The sequence below is a fragment of the Pogonomyrmex barbatus genome, unplaced genomic scaffold (assembly GCF_055798465.1).
Source record: "Pogonomyrmex barbatus isolate J1 unplaced genomic scaffold, ASM5579846v1 scaffold1, whole genome shotgun sequence".
Lineage (NCBI taxonomy): Eukaryota > Metazoa > Arthropoda > Insecta > Hymenoptera > Formicidae > Pogonomyrmex > Pogonomyrmex barbatus.
The window spans coordinates 23,267,255-23,287,500 of NW_028297098.1; the positions used below are offsets into that span (position 1 = coordinate 23,267,255).

The following is a 20,246-nucleotide window of genomic DNA, read 5'->3' on the forward strand; positions in this document are numbered from 1 at the left end:
TTAAAATTACAAACACACACAAGTTGAGTCCGTCAAAAACTAGCGTCTTTGTTTTATCGTTCAGTGATCATGTCGAGTTTTGTGCCTGAAAAAGAACATTTGCGGCACGCATTGCTTTTTTTATTTAATCAAAAGAAAAAGGCTGTTGAAAGTCATCGTTTGCTGGTAGAAACATATGGTGAACACGCTCCATCGATTAGAACATGTGAGACATGGTTTCGACAATTTAAAAGTGGTGATTTCAATGTGAAAAACAGTGAGCGCTCTGGTAGACCACAAAAATGCGAAGACGAGCAATTGCAGGAGTTATTGGATGATGACCCAACTCAAACTCAACGGCAATTAGCAGAAGCATTACATGTATCACAAGAAACAATCAGCAGACGTTTACGAGCAATGGGAAAGATCAATAAACTCGGTAAATGGGTCCCACACGATTTGAATGAACGTCAAATGGAAAATCGCAAAGTCACTTGTGAAATGCTGCTTCAACGCCACGAAAGGAAATCATTTTTGTATCGAATTGTGACGAGTGACGAAAAATGGATTTATTTTGAAAACCCGAAGCGGAAAAAATCGTGGCTTTCACCTGGCGAAGCCGGTCCATCAACACCAAGGCCAAATCGCTTCGGCAAGAAGACCGTGCTCTGTGTCTGGTGGGATCAGAGCGGTATTGTGTATTATGAACTCTTGAAGCCCGGCGAAACCGTTAATACACAACGCTATCGCCAACAAATGATTAATTTAAACCACGCATTAATCGAAAGACGATCGGAATGGGCCAGAAGACATGGCAAAGTGATTTTGTTACACGATAATGCGCCGTCTCACACAGCAAAACCAGTGAAAGACACCTTGAAATCGCTTGGATGGGACATCCTTCCGCACCCGCCGTACTCCCCAGACCTGGCGCCATCTGACTAACACCTCTTCGCATCAATGGGGCACGCGCTCGCAGAGCAGCACTTCAGCAATTTCGAGGAAGTTGGAAAATGGCTCGACGAATGGTTTACCGCAAAAGACAAGCAGTTTTTCTGGTATTCATAAATTACCTGAAAGATGGGCGAAATGTGTAGAAGCCGATGGCCAATATTTTGAATAAAAAAAAAAATTAATTTCCCTTGAAAATTACGTGTCTTTTTTTACTAAAAAACCGGAAAAACCTTTGCATACACCTGGTACGTATAAAGTACGAAAAGATTTTATAACCACGAATTATGCGAATGGGAAAATTATATGATTCAGCGTTTCTAAGATAAAAAAGCGATATAAAAATCTCCTCAACTCGTGAGATGGCGTAAAGTGCATCTGCCGTAACTAATCTGCAATTGCGTCAAAATTGCTACACTCTCTATTATAATGACACAACAGGCGAGCTATAATTTCAGTTCCGGAGCAATCAATGTTTTATTAATTAATCTGTATATGGGATATTGTATATATTATGCACATATATAATGATACAAATACATTGATATAATAATAATAATAATGCATAAGATCAGATGAAAACGGATTATGTCTACACACTACGATTTTCATAAAAATTTTATTGATCAATAAAAATGTGATGGGTTGAGTGATTAATAAGTGGTTAATAAGAAATTTAACATAGTTTATTTAGTTTAGTAATTAATGCTGCGATACATGGAACACCGTACATGACTCGACTGTAACAAAACATAAATTAAATAATAATGCCAAAAAACCTAGAATAAAATAATGTACATAAATATAAATCCAAATCAACTTTTGGCATATTATAGCTGTATTTTTTCAAACGAGAGAATTTTTGTAAAAATAAAAAAGAGCAAAAAGTTAAAAAAAAAAGATTTTTATTACATAGATTGTAACTCTATTTAATTTCAATTACTCGATAAAATTAAAAGTTTTGCTACAATTTATTCTATGTCTCTTTTCCTTATACATTTCAATTTTGCTAATCAAAATCCGAATCCAATCCCGCAGCGTCCTTGGACGCATCATACCGATTTGTAAGAGATGAAAGTAAATTTCACCTGCAATCGCTTACGTAATTGATCCAGTGTCCCTATGAAATCGCTCATTTACTATATATTTATCAATATATTATATATTCTCTTTAATGCACACAATATTTACTGTAAAATTCTCTTCTTTTCAAGAAAAATATATATATAGAGTCATTATCAAAAATAATCATAAAAATGGTCTTTATGTTAACTTTTAATGTTTCATTTTTAAAAGAAATTTTATTTTGCCTTTAAATATGTTCAAATTACATTGTTAAATTAAAAAAAAACATACTAGTGTTATTTAAGCAAAGTTAAGATTAATAAAGTAATGAAAGAAGAGTCTGTAGAACTGTAACGCTATCTATAGATAACTTCAGCAAACAAGATCTACCTGCTTTCTCTCTTTCGGACGTGTCAGCATAAAGATAATACAGGTATCTATACAGGATATGATCCATAAATTTATAATTAAAATTCGGCTTCTTTCAAAACACTTAAATTTTATGTAGAATATTTTGTAACGTGAGTATAAAAAAGCTTTAACGATTTCATAAAAAATTTTGAGTTCATAAAAATTTTGAATTCATATAATCCTATATATCATGTATAATCTTGATATTTTTGTATTAACAATTTTGTACAAATAATTTTGTATAAACAATTATTTGAAATTAATTAAAGAATATGCAATTACAAAAAAAGACAAACACATTATTTAAATTATAGTAATTTTCTGAGAAGCTTGCCATTACGCGGAAAGTGGTAATGGCTTTTCACGTTTATAACTTTGGATTATCGGCATTTAGATATTTTTATTACTGAGAAGTCAACTGCAAGTTTGTGTGTTCGAGAATATCTCATTAAAATTAAAGTAGCGTATTATAGGACATCTTCCATACGGATAGGCAGGCAAAGTGTCCAGCGAAAAACATGCGCGCGTCTCTCTTGATCGAAAGGTACGGCACGTTTCGATGAAGAGAAATGAGATGCCGATTTCGCAATATGCGTAGAACGAAAATTTTCTCTTCCCATCAACGCCATTTTTATTTTCTACATGACTATGTGCATGCATGCACACGTAATGTATATTTTATAATTTTATTATAAAAAAAGAAATAACAACAATGGTTATATTGATCTGTAACTTGCTAAAACCGTTAAAGTATGATGTTTCGTGAGATGATGGAAAAGTAGAACATTGACGCTTAAAAACCATACTAAAACGCGCGAATCAAAAATCGTGATCGCTAATAAGTTACTTTCATTTTATTTTATTTTATTTTTTTCGGATTTGATCAATAAAAGCTCAAATATTTCTACCAGTGTGCCACATTGCGCAGAATTACATTACAATGATATCAATTAATTTAAAATTTGCGTAATGAAGTTTTACACGCTTTTAATTAAATTATAAATATGTAATTATATAAAAATGTTCCACATATCTTTCCGGATGTGACATAAATAAAAATAAAAAAAAAAAAATGAAAAATTACAGAATATATGATATATATATATATATATATATATATATATATATATATATACACATTCTTATATATATCGATATCAAGAGGTTTTTCTCACAATGTAGGATTCTTTAGAGTTTGTATCGCGAAATTAGGTTATTATGTCGAAAAGTCGTAAAGGTGGAAACGCGGTCAACAAGATCACAGTTTCTTTCTCACAATCTCCGATCCCTAGAGTGAATCGAAGGTTAACGAGAGAATCGAAGCGCAGCGCATAGACGCAAGGCAATGTAATGACGTAAATACGGATTGAAGAGGTGCTGCCTGTTGAACGGCACGTAGACACTGTAAAAGAGAGAAAGTGTGCGAGTAAAGTCGTCTTCCCGCCATGAAAGTAAAGAGAAAGATACCGACATATTATCGCGTACGAAAGAGAGGAGTTTCGCGTACGATTTACGCATTCCAAAGAAATGCCGCAAAAAGATGTGTCACCAAATCTTCATTCAATAATTTCATTCGTTTGAAATTGTGTATCGATAATTAAATAAATCTTCACTTTGCGTCTCTCGATAAAAATAACGTTCGTCGTATCTGATCACTATCAGTTGTTGCTATCAACAACTATAAAAAAAAAATACTTGATCTATATTTGAGGAGTGTTATATTATGCTCTATCGTAATATTTCTTTATATTTTACATTTCACATTTTATCCATATAACATTTAGGGTAAACGTTTGATACTTTGATAATACGATATAAATAGTATGTTTTCTACTTGTTTTTTTTCTAATTCTCTGTTACCAAAAATATGAATATATACGCTCGTTTTTTTTTTACAAGCTATAGCTAAACTAAAATAATATGAATAAAAATAATGTAATTAAATCTGTTACCGTACTTATCAGGTTTTATTTTCGGATATAAAGATATATTTTCAATGGTTATTTCTATTAAATAAAAATAGATGTAAAAGAAATTAAAAATTAAAAAATTTCATTTATGCAAAATATAAAATAAATAAATAAATAAATATATATATATATATATATATATATATATATATATATATAAAGACATCTTCAAAAATAATGCAAAGATAATTTAATTTGTCTGAGAAGATTCGGAGCACACAGACTATACATTGTTGTTACGGTACCGCGTACGTGACGTTAGCAGCATTGAATTGAAAGGATATACTAGGGGCCCAACTGGTTTTCACTCCAAACATTCACCGATGCACAGCAGTCTGGTTCTTACCGGCGCTTGTCTTATTCCGCTGCCATCTTGTCGGTTTAACGTTCAATACATTTTTGAAGTTTATTAAGCAAATTAATGCAATAGCAGCCTGCACGTTGCAACGTAAAATAAGATGTGATTTGACTCGAGTACGAGATTGCAAATATCGGGAGACTACTGTTACAATCGATGTCATGAAAGTATAGTAAGTAAAGAGACACTGTCAATAAAAACCAATTTAAAAACCAATACAACGTTTGTAAATGTACGCGAGTAACAAATAAACACGGATGCAACATATATTGCCGAGGTGATCTGAATGTTATCTGCCGTTAGAATATCTTTGCGGTACATTCCTATTTACACACGTATTAACAAGAATCGAGACAAAATTGTAGTTTTATTCAAACTCGTAGTTTTTTGCTGAATTATGTTATGTCTGGTCATTGACGTTAACCTTGTCAGATACGAGTCGACAAGAGTACATGACATAGAGAATAAAAAATTGCAAATATCGATATTATCAGGATTTTTTCAATGGAAAAGTTTATGAAATTCACAATAAAAATTTATATTGAAAATATGATTCATAAAACATCTAAAGTAAAAATAAACATCCCTTATGCTGCGATAATGATTCAGATAATTGTTTGTGCAATTATAAACGAATTAATTGTTCTGAAATAATGTATAATAAATATCTTATAAACATTACGTAATTATTGAATCGTGTTACTTGTTATAAAAAATATTACTCTTATAAATTTTTTAATATAATTTCCTTATTACTTTTCTCTAAAACATATATTTCCTCCATTCTTTCATTCCTTTCACGTTGACAATAGATAACATCCCATATGAGATTTATATATTTGACGTTTATATATTATGCAGTATTCAAATAAATTTCAACATTTTATTTAATAAAATTAATTAGCAATTTCTTTTCAGAGAGAACTCACATTCTCCATTGATGCTCAAAAAAAGAATTTCTCAGATGACATGCATTTGGATATTAATATTTGGCGGTGAATATAAAAGGAAATGGCAGCAATATTAACAAGCTTGATCGGGACGACTTCTGTTCTTGGACTTGGTTTAATTCCACTTTTGGCGATCGGTTTCACCATGTATAGGTACAATAGCCTTGATCCAGAATCGCATCCGCAAAATGCGCAAGAGGTATGAAAAGAAGATGGGAATACAGGAATTTATTTGTAGAATTTAGTTGAAATAATAGAAGTATTAGATAATCCCTTTTTCCTCTATCCTCCCATATAGTCAGTAAAATAGTACTCGTGATCGTCACGATGAATTTATATATTTATTATATATTTATTATATATTTATTATTGCGCGGTATTCAAACAAGTAGATTACAATCAATAAATTACAATTAAACTCATAAGACTCTAGAAAACTTATTCCGATATGAAAAAAGTTAATATATTTACGGGTATTATCCGTATTATTATATACATTGTTAAATGCTAACGTTTCATGAGCATTGCTCACTTCACTTTATCATAACTGCAATACTCACGAAACGTTGGCAACATTCAACAATGTATATAATGACACGAATAATACCTGTAAATATATTAACTTTTTTGAAAATAGTAACCGTGGAAGCCTTAAAAACATTATTCCGGTGATTGATTTGTTTAATTATTAAATTATTGATATTGATCATGTTTCCATCATGTTTGCAAAATCAAATTTATGTATTTGTGTGTATCTTTAATTATAAATACATCTATGTGACGAATCGTGATACGATTTCAGCTTCTACGAATGTACGACTTTATAATAGTTGGAGGTGGTAGCGCGGGTGCTGTGGTGGCCTCGAGATTGTCAGAAATACCTAATTGGACGGTACTACTCTTAGAAGCTGGCGATGATGAAAACGAAATTTCCGACATCCCCCTGCTTGCCGGATATACTCAGCTCACAGAATTCGATTGGAAGTATCAGACTTCACCACCCGGTGGGTCTGCCTATTGTCTCGCCATGATAGGCGACAGGTGTAATTGGCCACGCGGCAAAGTTCTTGGGGGAAGCAGTGTTCTCAACGCCATGATTTACGTTCGTGGTAATCGGCAAGTGTACATTTCATTTTCATCATTAGAACTGTTGCGTTAACGAGTTGAAAACGTTAAAACGTTTAAATAACAATCGAGTGTTGGTTCTAGGCACGACTACGATAATTGGGCTCGATTGGGTAACACAGGATGGAGTTACGAGGAAGTGCTTCCTTATTTTCTCAAGTCCGAAGACAATCGCAATCCATATTTAGCGAGAACGCCTTATCACAAAATAGGAGGTTACCTGACAGTGCAGGAGCCATCCTGGAAAACTCCTCTGGCGATTGCTTTTTTACAGGCTGGTCAAGAGATGGGCTATGAAAATCGAGACATAAATGGATTCAATCAAACTGGCTTCATGTTGACGCAAGCGACAATCCGACGTGGCAGTCGATGCTCGACGGCGAAGGCCTTTCTACGACCGGTGAAGAACAGACCAAATCTGCACATTGCGATGCACGCTCAAGGTCTAAGAGTGCTCTTCAACGACGAGAAAAGAGCAACAGGTGTAGAGTTCCTTCGCGATGGCAGACAACAGATCGTGAGATGTAGAAGGGAAGTTATTCTATCCGCTGGCGCGATTAATTCGCCTCAGTTGCTCATGCTTTCCGGAATCGGTCCGAGCGAGCACTTGACCGAATTCGGTATACCAATAATATCCAATCTACGAGTCGGGGATAATCTTCAAGATCACGTGGGTCTTGGCGGACTGACTTTTCTAGTAAACGAGCCAATTACCCTGATGAAGGAACGATTTCAAACGTTTTCGGTGATGTTTGAATATATTGTGAAGGAACAAGGACCTATGACTACACCGGGGGTCGAGGCGTTGGCCTTCCTTAATACCAAATATGCCGACAAGTCTGGCGATTATCCAGATGTGCAGTTTCACTTTGCGCCAAGCTCTATCAATTCCGACGGCGAACAAATAAGAAAAATTCTCGGTCTGAGAGATCGTGTATATAACATCATGTACAAGCCTTTGCACGGTGTCGAAACTTGGTCGATCTTACCGCTTCTATTGCGACCTAAAAGTACAGGATGGATCAGGTTGAAGAGCAAAAATCCTTTAGTTAAACCGGATATCAATCCCAATTATTTCACGCATAAGGAGGACATGGACGTCCTCATAGAGGGAATTAAACTGGCGATGCAAGTATCAAATACTAGCGCGTTTCAACGATTCGGCTCGAGACCTCACACAATTCGTATGCCGGGTTGTCATAAACATCCATTTGATACATACGAATATTGGGAGTGTGCCGTGCGACACTTTACCTTCACGATTTATCATCCGACGAGTACTTGCAAAATGGGACCACGAAGCGATACCACAGCTGTTGTGGATCCACGATTAAGAGTATACGGCGTAAAAGGACTCAGGGTCGCCGATGCGTCTATAATGCCAACTATTGTCAGTGGTAATCCAAACGCGCCGACTATCATGATCGGCGAGAAAGCCAGTGATATTATCAAGGAGGATTGGCGAGTAAAGGAAAAACGAAATACTGGATACAGGTGACGAAATCATTATTTTCATATTTTACATACATCTCGTCTAGTTAAATAATTTTTTTTATACTTTTTAATAATAAGATTTCGATGAATATTTTTATAATTTATCATCTTTTTATTGCAAAAGCAATTTGTATATAATTTTTTGTATTTCCTTTTTTCATGTGTAATTGATAAAAAAGATTTCTATTTATTAAAGTTTGCATCATATTCAAGGTTAATACGTGCGAGATATCAATTATACAAATGCGATGCCTGAAAGATTATTAGATATTTATAAATATTAATTTTTTACGAGAGAGAGAGAGAGAGAGAGAGAGAGAGAGCACGCGCGCGCGCGATTATAACATTATATACATGTATTATGAAATATTGGAAACTTTCAAAGTTTCAGAGTCATAGAATTATAAATTTTAATGATGTTAATGACTTAATGACGTAGAGTGGCAATGCCATTCTGTGTAAAGTAATGTAAAAAATAATAATTTATTTCATTCAATTATATACTGTGTTTATTTTTTATATATCCTATGTAACATTCCTTCCTACAATTAATACTAATTATCAATGATGGGAATCTTTTGAAGATTCCTTTGTGAATAAATCATATTAAAATTAGCTTTATCAATTCAATCAATGATGAGTGCTTATTATTAGAAGTGTATTTTTTCGGTTAAAAGAGCGAGAAAGATGACTCGATATTTCGGAAATATGCGAGATTGTAACAACTTTCGAGTCATAAAGAGGCAGACGTAATTTTACATAACGTCGCATCTCGTGCCAAAAGTTGTGCGCATACTTTCACGAGTATTTTATTTCCTCTTCCTCATCTTATCCGTTAACATATCTAACAGAATACAACAGCACAACGAAGCATGCCATTGAAAATTAGCGTAAATGTTACTTCCGCTTTTTCAATTATCTCTGCAGATTTATTTAATATTTCTTTGAAATCTCACATTGGTCAATCGGTGTGAGAAGAGAAGTGTGTTTCTGTTATGCCATTACATCGATAATTCGATACGTTACGCGAACTCTTCTTTCAGAATATCCGAGATGTTATTCGGTGCATACAAAAGGAGGTGGAATATGGAGAGAGTGAAAGTGACCGCTGTATTTACATCAGACTAATCTGTTAACTTTATGTGCGAAAATGGTTACGTAAAGTATAACTAACAAAAGAAAGTGTAGAAAATTACCAGAAAAAAAAGATGTGTTCCCGCGAGGAATACGCAGAGAAATTTTTCTACGTATAATTTTCGATCAGTCAAATATTTATGCTCCGTATTGTTAAGCCAACATTTTAAAAATTTTATTACATTTTATTTTAATGATAAAAAATGTGGAAAAATGAAAAGAAAAAAAAATTTATAAAAAAGATTATACTTAAAAAAAAGATATAGAATTGTCGAATGATGAAATTTTAAATGTAAATTATTTCGTTAAGTTCTTGAAAGCACAAGGTATAAAAGCAAATTATGTCGTTATTTATTAGTGACAAGTTTCTACGAAAATAGATACAAAATCAAGATTTTAATATCGCATATAATCGCATATTACATTCACTGTAACTATAGTATTCATTGTAACCATAGAATTATCAAATAAGGAAATAACAATACAATCAATATGGAACAAAATTCTGAACATATTCTAAATTGATTCCTTAGAAATATAAATTTTGCACTCTAAAGTTTTTCACGTAACTTTACGTATCATTATGTATCATTACGAATTTTGTGTATATTAATCGAGATATCGAGAAAAAAGTTTCTTACAATATAAGTCATTTGCTAAATATCTTTTATCATATTCAAAGAAGTTTCCTTTCCAAGTATCATCTCAATTCTTATAAAATGTTACAGTGAACTTTACATATACGATAATAGAGGGAATGATGAAAGACATAATATCTAACTACTTCATGGAAATGAATATTCTCGAGTCAATTACAAGAAGCAACATTAGAGCTGCTGTCGTTTCTCGTAGATAAAAGTCATCTTGTATTCTACGAACATCTAGATTTTAATAAAAGTTCCAATGAGATGTTATTACCTTTTAAGAAAGAATAGTTTTATTTTCAAGATATAACAATTATTCACAAATTATTTCTGAAAAAGACCATCATCCCAATAAAAAATAAAAAGCTTTATTCTTTTTTTCGCGAGAACACTATTGCGTCTATAACACTCCCGCGATTAAATATGCGATTTAATAATTAGTAGAACGATATATGTATATTGTCGATCAAAGAATAGTACTATAACGCAATGTTTATTAAATTATTAATTCGAATATAATATATTCTTTCAGAATTGACATTTTAAGAGAAGTTTTTTTAAAGCATTGAAAAATTGTTCGTGCTTCATATGCCTCATCCCGCAGGTTACTTTATAAGTAGCTTTTTGCTCATGCGGAAACTCAATCATTTTCTAATTCTTGTGGATTGTATCATCTTTTCGCGTACAAGCAAGAATAACGTTTGTGCGAATGTTATTTGATTGTTGATTATATGTTTCTATTAATTAGGATGGGTAGATAGAGATAAATGAATAGATGGATAAGTCGATAGATAGTCGGTAGAGAAATAGATAAGTAGATAGATAGATAGCTAGATAGGTACGTAGATAGGTAGGTTGGTAGGTAGGTAGGTAGGTAGGTAGGTAGGTAGGTAGGTAGGTAGATAGGTAGGTAGGTAGGTAGGTAGGTAGCTAGATAGATAGGTAGGTGCGTGTATGTAACCACAGGAAGAGAATACTTTCACTGCCAGAGTGCGACTGGGAGTCTTCGGGAAGGACAAGAAGAAGACTGAATATGAGAACGACAAGGATAGTGAGAGTGAAATAGATGGAGGTATATCGATGCAGTACCATACCGTTCTTCCGACTATCATTATCAACTCCACATAGCCGTCATTCGATTGCCGTCACGTCACCCGGCAAGCTTCCAGTAATCATAAAAAGTCTTTTTGACAATATTTTGGTGATAAAGAAACGCACGTTGTACTCATTGATCAAATCTTTATCGCGAAATGTGACGAGATCGTCAGATATAATCAGAGATCGTTGATAACGTAACTCCACAACCTTTCTTGAATGTGAAAAATACTTGAAATAATTATCATAATTGTGTTTACTCATCAAGTAGTGACAAAGTGTTGGTGTAATTATTATCAAATTACAAAGAATATCATCAAGAAATAATACATCAAGGAAATGATACGAACACATCGATAAAGATAGTGTATGTAACGTGTAGTGTTTTGTTTTTCAATTCTTACTACGTAAAAAACTATTACCATGTCATTTGAATAGATTTAATCGATTACAAAAAATAGATTACAAAAAATGCAGTATATAATGTAAACATTAAGCATACATGATATTATTCCTTTATGACGCGTAACGTGTCCCTGACTGCCGGTAAATTACTAAACAAAAAAACTCGATAAAGTTATATTTGATAAAAAGAGCGTGATGTTCTACTTCCTTCTGAGATGTATTTTTCACACAAATGATATTTCACACAAAAAATCATGAGAATAATTTTAATTTATAACATATAGAATGTGTAATGTGTATTTTAAATGAAATTTCTAATTATTAATAAATTTATTTGATTTTGATTAAAATTTGCGTACAGTTACTGATCGGTAAGACTCATAAAGTTTTATTTTAAAATTTGTTTAAATGTTTCTCTATACAATAGAATGATATTGATATCGTAATGATGCTAAGATATCTTAAAACTAATTTCTTCTAATAATAATGTACTTAATAATAATATATAATTCATCATAATCATAAATATATTAAAATTAAAACATTTTTCTATGATATTAGTGATTAAAAGTTCACATACGTAGTGTAATAAACATTTCAACTCCCTAAACAGTTGTGACAAAGATTTAGATCCTAATTGACACATAAATTCAATATGTAAATTCAATATATATTTTAATTAGAATATCTTCAGTTTTAAATTAATTTTCTTTAGAAATTACATAATAAATAAAGAAAAGATTATATTATAAATGCACATTATATATTTTATATTTGTATCTTTTTCTTGTTTTGAATGAATGATTTATCTTTTTGAAAGTTGTACTGCTAATTTATTAGACATTTCATACATTTCGCTCTTTTATTGGTAATATATCGTTTAACATTTGTTCCATAATTCTGTTTGACAAAAAGATCTAAAGAATGAGAAACTAATTGTTTTCCATAATTTTCCGAATGCTGAATACGATCTCAAAAATTAATGCAAATCATAACTTTGAGACGCAATAAATCTTAATCATCTTTCCAATCCATAATCGATATAACACATTCCTTTTAATGTTTGAAACTTCTAACAAGATATTTATTTTTTAATTGTAACAAAACTTTTCCAATATGTCATAATTATATATATCACAATTATATGACAAAATACTATATTAAAATACTTTTTTAAAAATTTAATTGCAAATTTCTCAAGATTATAATGCAATAGAGTAATTTGGTAAATAGAAGATCATATTGAATACTTAAAACTACAAAACTTAAAAAACTTAAAAACTACAAAAAATAATTATTTTCGCTTTTGTAAAAAAAAAAGGTAACTTCGTGTCGGTCAGTAATTAATCTCTTTGTATTACATCTTCATAATAAAAAAAAATTTGTAATAATCAGAAATTAACATTTAAAACAATCACAAAAATGTTTTAAATCATTTATTGATTCAAAATAAAATCATATAAAGTGTTCATTATACAGTTTCATCAAAAATATTCGAGATAAATTATCCATTAAAAATTGCATTAGTCACAAATGTTTCATTAGTGTAACATTACAACTGATAAATTTAAAATTTCCCATCGATTGAATTCCCTTTTTTCGTTTTTTAAGTTTCTTGAAAACACAAAAAAATTCTTAAAAACTACATCATAGTAATTTTTGTAAAGGTACTATGCGTATATTTTACTTTGAAATTAATTATTTGATGATGAATTTGATAATAAAATATAATGCGATTAAATAAAACTAATACACAGCCTATGAGATAAAATTTTACAATTTTAATAAGAAATTAAATTTAAAAAAATCGAGAAAACAATCTATATATACATATGCATATATAGATATAGCAGTATCATTTACATAAATGTATAATTATGTTGTTCCATTTTGATTATACCAATAAACTATTTCAAATATACCGACATTGCAATATGCCTGCTATAAATGTACTATTTGAGATTATTTATAGTACTATTGACTAAAATCTTAACAATTCTGCCATAACGATATCCGATATATCGGTAGTTTAATAAGCGATTTCAGGAAAAATATAGGCAGCTTCCGCATCGTTTCCTGTACGTAATATATGAAATCTGCCGAGCGTATTCTCCGTTTCACTATTTCTCTTTCTTGCACCTTTCACAATTTTATTTTTTTCATTATATTTCTTTGGAATGTCTTAACAATGTCATAAAATCGTTTTAGTATGTTTTAATATTAATAATTATTAGGAAATTGCAATATTCAAAATTTATTAAAAACAATCAAAAATATTCAAGTTCCTGCTGTCTCTCTACAATTATTTTGAATTGTGACATTAGCGAGAGAGAGAGAGAGAGAGAGAGAGAGAGAGAGAGAGAGAGTTCTTAAAAAATATACATTAAAATAGAAATTTTAATAAAATAATATCCTTTAATAAAATAATATCCTTAATCGATAAAATAGATTAAAAAGATATCAAAAACTCACCTTTTTTTGCAGTAATTAAGAAATAACCATGTGCTTAGAATTGAATTGGCTTTGTTCTTATTAGGTATAATTTATTTCCACATATAAAGATTATTTATTAATTATGGAAGCAAAAGAGAAGTTTTCAATATATTTTACAAGTTTGTTTTATTAATTGTTATTTTATATTATAATTATATTATAATACTTTTATATTATAATTATATTATAATACTTTTATATTATAATTATATTATAATACTATAATTAATTGTTATTTTATCAAAAAATATTTTCATTGTAATATATCTTGCAAAAATTTTTATCATGTACATATTTTCTCGTTTCTAATGTTATTAATGTAGATAGTCACAGAAAACCAACAAACTTTAACGCGGCTTAATGAATCTGCGTTCGCACATACGATTTACCAATTCGTCTTATTTTTCATAAAATAAAATTAACGAGTTACATAATTAATTCTGTATAATAAAACAATAAATTTCTCAAATATTATAAATTTATTGAACTCTGATGTGTACATCAAAGAGTATTAATGTCTAAATTATAATGCAAATATTAATTAAATTATTATTGTAAATTATTAATGTAAATTATTTAGTATAGTATTAATGTAAATTATTATCTCAATTATTGCTGCATATCAAGAAAAAAATTTTTGAATTTTGGAAAAAATCACATCAAAATCATGAGGAAAAATATAGAAATTAACTCGTCAAAAATGATTAATGTAACGAAATTGTCCTGTTATGCAGAGCAATTACAGATATTGCTGCATATGCAAAATTTTATATGTTTCTTCTGTCTATTATAAATTGAAGATTTCTTTTTCCTTTATTTAGAATTAGAAGATATTTCTTCGAATATTTGAATCTTATTTGTATCTTTAAATTTTGTATGTATTTGAAGAAATTTATTTAAAAATAATGTTACACAGAACTTTTTGTTGTTCGCTTCTTATCTATAATATTCAATAGACCACGAATGATTTTTTATCATCTTAAATTTTGTCGCTCGTAAGAACCCATTCACATGATTAAAATGTAAGTTATTAGAGATGTCTTCATCAAATTACAATCGGAAATATCTCTGTCAACAAAAGGACGTGCCTGTTTTAAAACGACAATCACATGAGAATAAAATTGACACATATAAAAAAATGAGGAGGAAGTAGGAAGAGAAGGAGAAAGGAAGGAGGATGAGAAGCGGGGGGTGGGAGTAAGGAATGGAGAGAGGCAGCATAACGTAACTCCATGAATCGTCTTGTAAAAAGAAATGAATCGAGGTTTATGTCGGTGAAACACTTTCTCCTTTCCCGTTATGAGATCACCATCTCGTTCTTCCGGCGGATTAGAGTATAACCCGCAGACATAACGAGGCACTTTGGGTGCTTTTTATTCAATTTACATATGAATCGAAACTGACTATCGAAGTGGCTCTCGTTAAATTAAATGCTAATCGTGTTAACGTGTTACGACAGATTTTTAATTCGTTGAGATACTTTAGTATTTCCTTATTCCACGCTATATCCATGCTAATTCTATTCATTCTTCCTTTCGCAATTAAGAACATTCACTGCCCACTTCGTATCATCGTAAGTAAAGTTATATTACTCGAAAAATTCCAACATTCTTTTTCTAGTAATAACAGTAATAACAATTGGTGATTTTCCCTCAAATTCTCCCAAGTTCTATGATTTAAGAGATAATCAAATGTAACAAGTTTGTAGCAAAATTAATGAAACTAATCGGTTTCGAAATCAGAGAATCTATCTGTTTATTACGATTCGCGACACTTGTAGCATTTTCGATTGCAATGAAGTTTTGATCGTGAGAGCGACATTATTAAAGTCATAATGCAGTGCATCTAAAATGGGCATAGGATGTGAGAATTGAAAAAAGAAAAAATAAAGGAAGAAAAAGCGAGTACAGGAAGTGCATTATGATGTCATTAGTCGTGATCAAAAATCACTGCAATCAAAAATGTTATTAGTCTGCATGATCATAACGGTTCCATCTATGATAACTATTTACATTCAATCTCTCACTAATATCTAATCGATCCCTTATTTCCTACATAATATACATATGAATCACGGTCACGATTAAAATTAAGTAGTTTTTAATTTAAAAAAAGCGTAGGCATGTTTTGCCTAATATCCAAATTTATTTAATTCAATTCAATTTTTACACATCTCCTTCTTTATTATTTTATCATTGTTTATTGCTGTTATCGCTGTTATCACATTATCATCATTATTATCTTTTTTTTTATTATTACAGAATGGAGTAATATAGAAATGATCGAACCAAATGAAGACACTATGAAAAATGTAAACATCGACGTATCCTTCAATAATCGTGAGACTGAGAAAATGGACATTGGGTTCGATATTCCATTATGATAAGCAATGAAATAATGAGCTTAGCCCAAACCCAAAAACATTGAAAATTCACAAGGCGGCATTATTTTCTCACAAGGATGGTCTTCAGTACAATAATAGTGACGTCCGCCTTAAAGGGTGCTATCGGCTTAATGGGCACGAGTCTATGGCTTGTACCATTGTTAATCGCGGGTCTCTCTTACTATCGCTACGATCTACTGGATCCAGAGAGCCGACCTATCGATAAATATCCTCTACACTCTAATTATGATTTCATCGTGATTGGAGGTGGGTCGGCTGGAGCAGTAATTGCCAGTCGACTCTCGGAAATACCGGACTGGAATGTGTTGTTGCTAGAAGCTGGTCCAGACGAGAATGAGATTACGGACGTTCCGTCTCTCGCCGCGTACCTGCAGTTGAGCAAACTGGATTGGAAATATAGAACTGAGGCCACAGGTAAGGCTTGCCTGGCCATGAAAGGCGGCCGTTGTAATTGGCCTCGCGGTAAGGTTTTGGGCGGAAGCAGCGTTCTCAATTACATGCTATACGTGCGCGGTAATAAAGAAGATTATAATCATTGGGAATCATTAGGTAATCCTGGTTGGGGATACGACCAAGTTCTCTACTACTTCAAAAAATCAGAAGACAATCGAAATCCATATTTGCGGAGGAGCCCTTATCACGCGACGGGCGGTTATCTTACGGTTCAGGAATCGCCATGGAAGACGCCTTTAGTAGTCGCTTTTGTTCAAGCTGGTGTTGAAATGGGATACGAGAATAGAGATATAAATGGCGAAAAACAGACAGGCTTTATGATATCGCAAGGGACTATTCGCAGAGGAAGTAGATGTTCCACCGCAAAGGCTTTCTTGCGACCTGTCCGATTACGTAAGAATATTCATACGGCTATGAATAGTCATGTGATGAAAATCGTTATCGATCCGTTGACTATGAGAGCGACTGGCGTCGAGTTCGTCAGGAACGGTCGCAGGCAGATAGTGAGAGCACGCAAAGAAGTCATATTGTCAGCAGGTGCTATCAACAGCCCTCAGATCTTGATGCTATCGGGGATTGGACCAAAAGAGCATTTACGACACGTTGGTATTCCCGTCATTAAAAATCTCCAAGTTGGTGACAATCTTCAAGATCATGTAGGCATGGGCGGTTTGACGTTCTTGATCGATAAACCAGTCGCCATAGTTCAAAATCGTTTTCAGGCGGCTCCAATGATGATGCATTATGTGGTTAACGGTAGAGGTCCCATGACAACTTTGGGTGGCGTTGAAGGTTACGCCTTCGTAAATACAAAATATGCCAATAAATCTATCGATTATCCGGACGTGCAATTCCACATGGCGCCAGCCTCTATTAATTCCGATGGAGGAGTACAAGTTCGAAAAGTTTTAGGGCTGACAGAGGAAGTGTATAACACAGTTTACAGGCCGATTAGCAATCGAGATGCCTGGACCATCATGCCTCTTTTGTTGAGACCTAAATCTCGTGGTACTGTACGTTTGAGAAGTTCCAATCCATTTCATAGTCCCGTCATCAACGCAAATTACTTCTCCGATCCCATGGATATTGCTATTTTGGTAGAAGGTGCAAAACTTGCGATTAAAGTTAGCGAGGCAAAAGTCTTTAAGCAATTCGGCTCGAGAATTCATCGCATCAAATTACCGGGATGCAAACATCTTAAATTCGGCACCGACGCTTATTGGGAATGTCACATTCGTCATATCTCTATGACAATTTATCACCCTGTAGGTACTGTTAAAATGGGTCCGCCAACCGATCCCACTGCCGTAGTGGATTCAAGATTACGAGTTTACGGTGTTGAAAGTCTTCGAGTTATCGATGCGTCTATTATGCCGACAATATGTAGTGGTAATACAAATGCTCCTGTTATTATGATTGGCGAAAAAGGTGCTGACCTCATTAAACAAGACTGGTCGGCCATCGTCAACAGCTAATTGCGAAAGTAAATGCGAAATGAAAGAAGGAAGAGATTGATGAGGAAAGAAGCGATTGAGATTTGATTTGAAATGTAGTATAATGATTCAATCTGTTTAGAAATGTTTTCTTTGTATAAACAAAAGCGATTATTTTTAAATAAGGGAAAAAGATAAGCATTTTAAACACTTTTAAAAATTTAATGTTATTATCTATATATGTACGATATATATGTATGTATGTTCCGATTAATGAATCTAACAGACATCGAATTGTCGAATAATGACGATCCATAGTATGCTCGTTTTCTCTATGCTCATTTTGCATATTTCTGTCAATAAATAATTTATAATAATTCTACGTGCCTTATGTGTAATGTGTAAAAGTTACAAAATAGCAATGTACATGTATGAAGAATTATTGATTATATAAAGTTATAAGATTAGATTTTAAATATAAAGTTACAGATTAAGATTACAAAGAATTTCATATATTTGATTAATGGCAGAAATGCTTCAATCAAATATTTTATTTTCCTTAATTAAAAATACAATTTATATGTTCATTTGATAATAACAGGAATATTATCGTAAAAATGAAAAAAATGAAACAAAAGTCATTAATAATAAAATCGTAATTAGTGAGATAAATCTTAAGCAAACTTGACGGACTTACGTAAAAAGTCATGAGAAGAGTTATACAAAAAAATTATTGAGAGTACGGTATACATTCTCAGGTAAAGTATTATTAAATTATTTACCAATTCTTTATGTGCCATATGATCAATTTAGCGGCTTTTTATAGTTGACATGCAAACGTATTTTAATAACATTTTAGTAACATTTTAGTAACATTTTAGTAACAGTTTAAATGTGTATATATACATCGCAATATTAAGTAAAAAAAAAATGATTATTTTTTGTCGTGATAAGCAAGTGAGAGTACAATTTACTTATTATTTTGTTATCTATTAAAGTTAAATGTTGAATTGAGTGAATATAAAATTGTATTGTTAAATGTGTTTCTCGTTATACTTGTGGCTATATTTATAAAATAAATGACGTTTACAAAAAAGAAATTTTTTTCATCCTCTTTTTCTATTCTTAGAATTCCCCCCTCAAGCACTACAATTAATATACATAAATTATATAAATCATTATATAAATCATTATATAAATCAAGTGATAGATATACGCAGTAATCGCGCATATATAATGTAAAGTTCATAAAAATAAAATTTAAGTTTATAAAATAAAATTCAAGGAAAGATTTCTTATTTTATAATGCTAATTCTAGCAATTTATTTTATATAACTGTATTATCATATTTAAAAGAGTATTTCTGTAAAAAAGATTAACTTCTATAGTTTTTATATACTTAAGTCATTTTTTTTATATACTTAAGTTTTACCGTACTTTATCATGTTTTACGCGTATACTTGGCGTAAGACACGATCATGTCTCTTGATAAATAAAGTTATCCGGATTAGAAGAATAGAAGACTTTAATGTTTGAAGCTCAAATTTTCAGATAAAAAAGATTTCGTAATATATATTAACGATTGTAAAAATAGGAAAATTTTAGGACATGGATATTTTCTCCACATGCGAATATGCATAAGATAGTTTTCGACAACTTATTAATTATTTCATTATCAGTTCTTATAATCAGATTTAATATATTACGGTAAATATACAGAAAAAAAATAACATATAGAGTTTGAGATATATTGTTTACTAATAATCGAATACTATTTCGCTTTGCAATTTTGTAATTTTTTTTTTATAAAACAATGACTAAAATTATTAAAACTATTTCGTCACATAAAATATGAGATAAAACAAGTTATTACGTGTGCAAT

General features: G+C 31.5%; 2 protein-coding genes across 3 annotated transcripts; both read left to right on the plus strand.

Annotated features, from left to right (window-relative positions):
- The first annotated feature begins 3,772 nt into the window (after positions 1 to 3,772).
- On the plus strand, positions 3,773 to 8,802 carry LOC105434309 (glucose dehydrogenase [FAD, quinone]). Its single transcript, XM_011649993.3, has 4 exons — positions 3,773 to 4,906; positions 5,653 to 5,883; positions 6,487 to 6,800; positions 6,894 to 8,802. Exons 2-4 carry the CDS (start codon positions 5,746 to 5,748, stop codon positions 8,305 to 8,307), a joined length of 1,866 nt encoding a protein of 621 aa, XP_011648295.2. The 5' UTR covers positions 3,773 to 4,906; positions 5,653 to 5,745; the 3' UTR covers positions 8,308 to 8,802.
- Positions 8,803 to 10,890: 2,088 nt separating this feature from the next.
- Positions 10,891 to 18,434, plus strand: LOC148938280 (glucose dehydrogenase [FAD, quinone]). 2 transcript variants are annotated; one of them, XM_089084824.1, is made up of 2 exons: positions 10,891 to 11,543; positions 16,336 to 18,434. In XM_089084824.1, exon 2 carries the CDS (start codon positions 16,535 to 16,537, stop codon positions 18,404 to 18,406), a length of 1,872 nt encoding a protein of 623 aa, XP_088940950.1. In that variant the 5' UTR covers positions 10,891 to 11,543; positions 16,336 to 16,534; the 3' UTR covers positions 18,407 to 18,434. The 2 variants fall into 2 exon arrangements, with proteins under 2 accessions (XP_088940950.1, XP_088941006.1); XM_089084880.1 differs by having other exon boundaries at positions 10,891 to 11,153.
- The last annotated feature ends 1,812 nt before the right edge of the window (positions 18,435 to 20,246 follow it).